The sequence below is a fragment of the Otolemur garnettii genome, unplaced genomic scaffold (genome assembly GCF_000181295.1).
Source record: "Otolemur garnettii isolate 467f Iridium unplaced genomic scaffold, OtoGar3 scaffold00044, whole genome shotgun sequence".
In the NCBI taxonomy this organism is placed as follows: domain Eukaryota; kingdom Metazoa; phylum Chordata; class Mammalia; order Primates; family Galagidae; genus Otolemur; species Otolemur garnettii.
This window is the reverse complement of record NW_003852439.1, coordinates 2,133,258-2,139,967: the sequence shown is the minus strand read 5'-3', so window position 1 is coordinate 2,139,967 and position 6,710 is coordinate 2,133,258. Positions and strand designations below refer to the sequence as shown.

Sequence of the window (6,710 nt, the reverse complement as noted above, 5' to 3'; positions counted from 1 at the left end):
AACTCACTGCAGTAATACTATTGCGGGGTTGGTACTAACTCACTGCAGTAATACTATTGCGGGGTTGGTACTAACTCACTGCAGTAATACTATTGAGGGGTTGATTCTCTGATAGTTAATTTTTTTTTATTCCTTCTGGTAAATTTGCTGATGATTCCTTTATTTTATTAATTTATTTATTTGAAACAGAGTCTTACTATGTCTCCCTGGGTAGAGTGCCATGGCATCACAGTTCATAGCAACCTCAAACTCTTGGGTTCTCAATCTTCCTAACGTTGCGACCCTTTAATACAGTTCCTCATGTTGTGGTGACCCCCAACCATAAAATTATGTTTGTTGCTACTTCATAACTGTAATTTTTCTACTGTTATGAATCGTAATGTAAATATCGGATATGCAGGATGTATTTTCATTGGTCATGACCCACAGATTGAGAACTGCTGGAGCAATTCTCTTGCCTCAGCCTCCCAAGTAGCTGGGACTATAGGTGCCTGCTGCAACGCCTGGCTATTTTTTTTGTTGTAGTTGTCATTGTTGCTTTTAGTAGGCCCGGGCCAGGTTTGAACCCACCAGCCTCTAAACACTGAGTTACAGGCACCGAGCCTAATGATTCCTTTAGAAAGAAAGTTTCCCCCAACAATAGCAATTCCCCCCTACATGTAAATTGTAGGACATTTAGGAAAACAGAAACTCACCTGTTTCCTTTCAATCATTTAGTTTTTTTGTTTTTTTGTTTGTTTTACACAATTGAGATGCAATGCTATAACTTGGGACAATGGGTGAGATTTTGGAGATAAGGAATATAATTTTGTACTGGGAGTCACATTTAAGGGTTGTCCTATGAAAACTTCACTCAGGAATGAATGTGAAATAGGAGTCACTTGTTTTTTAAAAAAAAAACTTAAGACTTTTTTTTTTTTTTACTTTAGAAAAGCAGGAGGGGGATAAAAGGTAGGGTGACTAAGTCAAAGAACTGAGTTTCCCCCGTATTGTTAGAGACATCATCACAGGTGACTTTCAACTCTAACAGACAAAAGCCTTGGTGCCCCTTTGCTGTCCTTGTATTCCTTGGAGACACTGCTAACTTTTTATTAAGCAATTTTAAATGTGCATCATCAAAATTTATAAGGGACATGCCACTATATTTTCCTCTTAAGATTACTCTTTCCTTCAACTTTGTTAAAGCATCATGTTTTTAATGATGTCATCATACTTCATCAAGGTTGCAGGTTACCAGATACTTAGTCTATCCAGGGAGGTATTTAGGTTGTTCCCAGACTGTTGATGTGACGAGGATGTGGGAGGGAGCACTTGCATCTGCGTCCATCACTATCTTTGATCACAGAAATCTTTGCCACCCTGGTGGAAGGCAGTTGTGAGACCGTGACTCAGTTGAGTTTAAGAGCATGAATACACAAGCCAGACAGCCCATGGTGTGACCTTGAGCAAGTTACATAACCTGTCTGTGCCTCCGTCTCCCTATCTGTAAAACGGGGGAAAATAAAGGCACTTAACCTCACTGTGACGTCATCTGTGTCAAGGGCTCTATAAATACTATAAAAGGATTTGCTTTTAATATTTACCAGGAATCCTAGGAGTTGGGTGCTAACTGGTTAAAAAAGTAACATTTCATGGTTTCCTGTACATATTGCTGACTTGAGAGTGTGAACTAATCTCTTTTTTGTAACCTTTGGCCCCAGCAATGTTATGTCCATAGCCGTGTGTCTGATAAACATTTATTGAAGCAGCTTCTCTTGGCAGCTTGTGAACATCTCTTGGTTCTTTTAATTCTGTTGATTTTTCTGCCTCCCCCTCTAGTCTGTGAATTCCTTAAGGGCAAAGACTATTTGCTAAGAATAACAATAGCTAATATTTATCCAGTGCTTTCCTCTGGATCAGTGCTGAACACTTTGCATGCCTTGCCTTATTTCCTCTGCCCAGCAACCTTAGGAGGCAGGTGCTGCTCTCAAACTTGGCCCCCAGTTGACTCAGCCTTGAGCAAACAGTGAATGCCGGGCTGTGCTGCTCCTTCCCAAACTTGCCAGATCAATAGAATCACCTACAGCACTGAGGTGGAATCTCCACCCTACGCCTGGAGATTCCGATTCTAAAAGATTGGGGTGGAGGTCCAGGAATCTGAATTTTCACCCCAGGCAATCCCATCTGCTGAGGCCCTGTCTGCACAACAGTGTAGTAGTGGCTGGATGACCTTGGGGCCCCAGGTTTCCTCACCTTGAGCTAATTTAGGCTGCTGGCTGGGAGGCTTTTCTCTGGGCTGTGAATGGAGTTCTCAGCCACATTATTGACTGAGACAGAAGAGGATACGGGAGACCAGGGGAGATGATGTACCCACTCTCATTAGTATGCAAGGCCCTTCTTGTCACATTGCCTTTAATTGAAACTGAAGGGCTGGCGCATCTCTCCCTGGGATTTTCCACTCTCAGCCCTTCCGGAACTGGCTGGGCACCAACCTGCCAAGGGAGACAAGGACGACACAGGGGCACTGAGGCATCTGTCTCTTGGTGTTGGAAGCCAACCACAATGATGTAGAACTCAGGTGGAAACTGGGTTCCTTCAGCGTCGCTGCTCCACCTCCCTCCCCCCAGCTTTCCTCCCTTCCCCCCCTTACTGAATTGCTACCTGTGTAAAGTAAGTCACCTTCTGTCCAGATCAGAAGAAGACCACGCAGAGATTTGATCTGTTTCTTAGTTTTTAGCAAAGTAGTCCTTGCACATGGTTCTCATGGTTCCTAAGATTTATAGGATAAAACAAAGCCCTACTGAACATCTTTAGCCCTTCCACCCACGTCAGCCCTGGATATAATCACTTCAAACTCTTGCTGTTTCTCTGGTGGTTACTTCTGTGTCTCTAACAGGCTTATTTTTATGGCAGGTAAGATTTATATATAAAAAAAGATTTTAGATAGGATTTACTGATTTTCGGCCATAATAGATGAGGGTCAGCCCACTTATCGTCTATCCTTACCATCCCCCAAACAGCTAAATTGTTTTTCTGTTCTGTTCCTTTATTGGTTGACTTGTTTAATTTCAAGTAATTTATCAGCATCTTTCTTTTTACCTTTTTGGGGATGGAACTTGTATACAATAGTGACTACAGTGCATATACTGAGTAGCTATAAAGCAAATACCCATGCTGCACACTGTCACTTGAAAGCTCCCCCCACCATGAAGTCTCCTACCCTGACGTTGGTGATAATTGTTTTCTTGCTCTTCTTTAGCATTCTCTTCACCTCTGTATGAATCTCTCAACATTGAGATTTGCATAAACAGAATCACACTATGTGTATTATTCTGTGCCTTGCATTTTTCTTTCACTGCTGTTAAGCTGATCCAAGTTGATGTGTGTAGCTGTGGCCCATTCATGCTCACTGTTGTATAATCACTGGCCAAGTAGACCATAATTTGTTTATCCAGTCAACTGTTGACAGACATTTGGGTTGTTTCCAGTTTTCTGCTATCACGAGGACCCTAACGCACATGTGTGCAAGGGCTTCTGCAGGGGGAATACAGGATTGGAATACCCCGTTACTCATTGCCAGACCCAGGTCTACTTGATGACACTAATCACCTCCAGAGACTGTGGCATAATTGTGTGGGGCCTGTGCAAAACTCCCTAGGTAATTCCACTGTGAAGTTTCATATCCCACCTTTATTTCCAAATTGTTTGCTGTGTCTCAACTCTACTTTGAAGGTCCCTAGTTCTTCATTCCTTCCTGGTCTTCTCTCTCAAGATTTGTGTGAGACCTTTTCCCAGGCAAGATCAAAGTATAAGGGGTGGTAACAGGTTATCAAGGCATGGACAGGAATTGGTTGAAATACTGGGATACAGTCATGCAGGTAAATTCTTCCTTCTGGAAGGCTTGAAGAAAACTAAAAAACCTCAAGGGATGGGAATTCCTCCTAGAAGCCAATCTCTCCCTCTCGCTACTATAGCCTCCAGCCTCTATCTGCCAGCTGTATACCAGAGCACTCTAAGAGCTTAAAGTTTTGAGACTCACAGGCAGCTAGTACGATACTTAGAAGTTGAGGGGAATTCTAGATTCCTCTGAAGGTCTTACAGTCACGTTTCTTTAACGTGATTCCAATCCCAGTCTGTTCCTCAACCCTGGCAGATCATTAGCAACACACCGAGCTTTGTCTAAAAACTACTGCCTGGGACTGTGTCAATGACATCAGAGTTTCTGGGTGGACGCTCAGGCACCAATAGGTTTCAGAAGCTGACCATGTGATTCTTAGATACAGCCAGACTAGAGAACCAGTAGTGAGTGGGTCTCAAACTTCAGCATCCCCCACCATCACTTGGAGGGCTTGTTAAAATGCAGATGGCTGGGTTCCACCCTATTCTAGTTTCTGTACACCTGGAATGGGGCCATGCATTGTTAAGAATTTCCTGGTGCTGCATATGTCCCCCAGCCACACTTAGAATCTCGTAGGTCTCCAGTTCACACCTGATACTCTCCAAGTCTCCCTGCATACCTCCCTGTGAGGATCCAGAGCAGCCCAGCTGGTATGTACCTCTTCTCACTCTGTATCATGCAGCCAGGCTGGAGGCTTGCAATAGGCTGTGGAAATGGCAACTGCCACAAATCAGGACATTGTCCCAACTTCCAGTCAGCTGTTAAACAATCACCAGCACATCATGGATCAGTGGGATTGCGGGAGAGCTCTTAGCAAGGTGTGACGAATTCTTGGCTATTCCAGTTCAGTGTCATTGTCAATAGAGTTTAGATGCAAGAGTCCTCACTGTCCTTGTCCATAGCACTTCCATATTATATAGAACAAAAAAGGTATATACAGTGAAAAATATTTTTTTGAAAAAGTCCATGACCACAAGCCCCAAGTATTAAAAATATTTTTCTAGTTTGAGTTACTGATACAAAGATTTCTAGTACACAACAGCAAACAAATACATTACACATTTTGATAGTTATTAAACATAGAAAATAGACTCTGGGGTCTTCAGCATTTCAAATTGCCTTCTTGTTTGGCACTTGGGGATTGTCTACACACTGGGCCAAGACAGAACAAGTCCACACCTGGAACCTGAAGAGCTGAAAACAGATTTCCTTTGAATGAACCAAGACCACAAACACTCGGAAAGTCTTTGTGTACCCTCAGTTTGAAAACTGCCAGGCTGGTTTGTGGTGCTGAAGGCATTCATCCCACTTCCATCAGGAAATAATGGCCTTGCACAGGACAGCATATACACCTCACCTCTGTGCTGACACCTGGCTAGTGTATGCCCTTAGCTGCTGGGAGATCAGGACTGGCGGCCAACCCTACCCGGTAACACATACATACACCCTTTCTACTAGAATAGTGCTTTACACAAATCAGAGCCTGCAACCTGCTCAAATAACCTTTCTGGCATTAACACACAGGACAAGCCTTTGGGACACTAGAGGGAAAGCTGTTATTAAATAAAAAAGGGAAGGTCTTTCCAAAAATGCCCCCCTCCTCCACAGACCCAGGGGACTGAGGTTTCCATATTTATTTTGGGAGGGGCTTTTACACGTAGGGATTATTTTCCCTTACAAACACTGCTGTACTGTGTGCCCAGCTAACATTCCTGTTCTGTAGACCCAGGAAATCAGGGATGTCACATTCTTGTCCAGACCATGACACAATAAAAAAAAGATTCCCTTCTGACCTGGCGATTGACCCTAATGATAACCTGTTTTTCATTCTGGGTTTGTGGAGGGGAACAGGGTTTGTGTTGACAGATTGAATTGAGTGGGAAGCCTGGAATCTGTCATCATCTTTAGTAAAACTTCCTTTCTTCAGTACCCCGACCTGCAAAGCACACTTTTGACCTTCTTGTGAACGAAATTAAGAATTTCCAGGAAGCAGTTTTGAAACTTCAGGTGCTGCCCTTAGAGCACAGTGGCCTGGTGTTGTTCCTGGTGGATCTGAGGGGCTAGAACCAGAGTATGTGCTCATTGGGTTTCGGGGCAACTGACTTTGTCCACACATCAGTTTCTGGTTTCCAAAACAGAAATCTGTCTACATATGCAAACTGATCCTGACTTTCTCTTTCATTTCTTTGTAGTGAAATGCACGATGGAGGACAATGATGCGGTGCCTACAGCCAAGATTCCATCACCTTAACCACAGCTGGTATCTTTTCCTGTCAGAGCACAGCTTTCCCTGTGCAAGGAAAACATCTAAATTTCGTTAACAACAAGACTTAGTACAGGTGAAAATAGAATCTTTCCCACACAAGATAGCATGCGTTGCAAACATGGTTTAGTGCAAATAGTTTATAAAAGAAAAATACCAGTCTTAACTTTCTGCGTTATCCTCAAATTTTATTCTTTTATCCAGATACTTTTTCAGTGCTTCAGGAGTCTACATCACCTGCTGTTAAAATGTACAATGATGAACTCTAGTCCCAGGAGATGCTGAAGTGCTCTTCCTACCAGTTTTCCCACCTTGGGCTGCTTTTGCAAAGATCCATAGTCTCATTAAGTCCCAAACCTCTGAACTGGGTTTTACGTTTATCTGGTGACTACTCTTTTTATAAAGAAGACATTATTGCTTATGATCATTTCCAAAGGAGACCAGACCTTGACTTATTGCAAGCCCAACAAAATGAGACATTTAACCCAGATGTCAGTAACAAAGGAGTTTTGTTGCCTAGGCCCAAAGTATAAAAAATTCCCACTTTGAAGGGTAAATTAACTTATTACC

At 42.9% G+C, this 6,710-nt stretch overlaps 1 protein-coding gene across 1 annotated transcript in view; it reads left to right on the top strand.

Moving 5' to 3' along the window:
* IQCK (IQ motif containing K) overlaps positions 1–6,230 on the top strand; it is a 140,526-nt gene extending 134,296 nt beyond the window's left edge. Inside the window, exon 9 of the mRNA XM_012805671.2 lies at positions 6,070–6,230. Within this exon, the coding sequence (XP_012661125.1) occupies positions 6,070–6,128 (59 nt within the window). The 3' untranslated portion in view covers positions 6,129–6,230. The remainder of the gene's footprint in view (positions 1–6,069) is intronic.
* Positions 6,231–6,710: the final 480 nt, after the last annotated feature.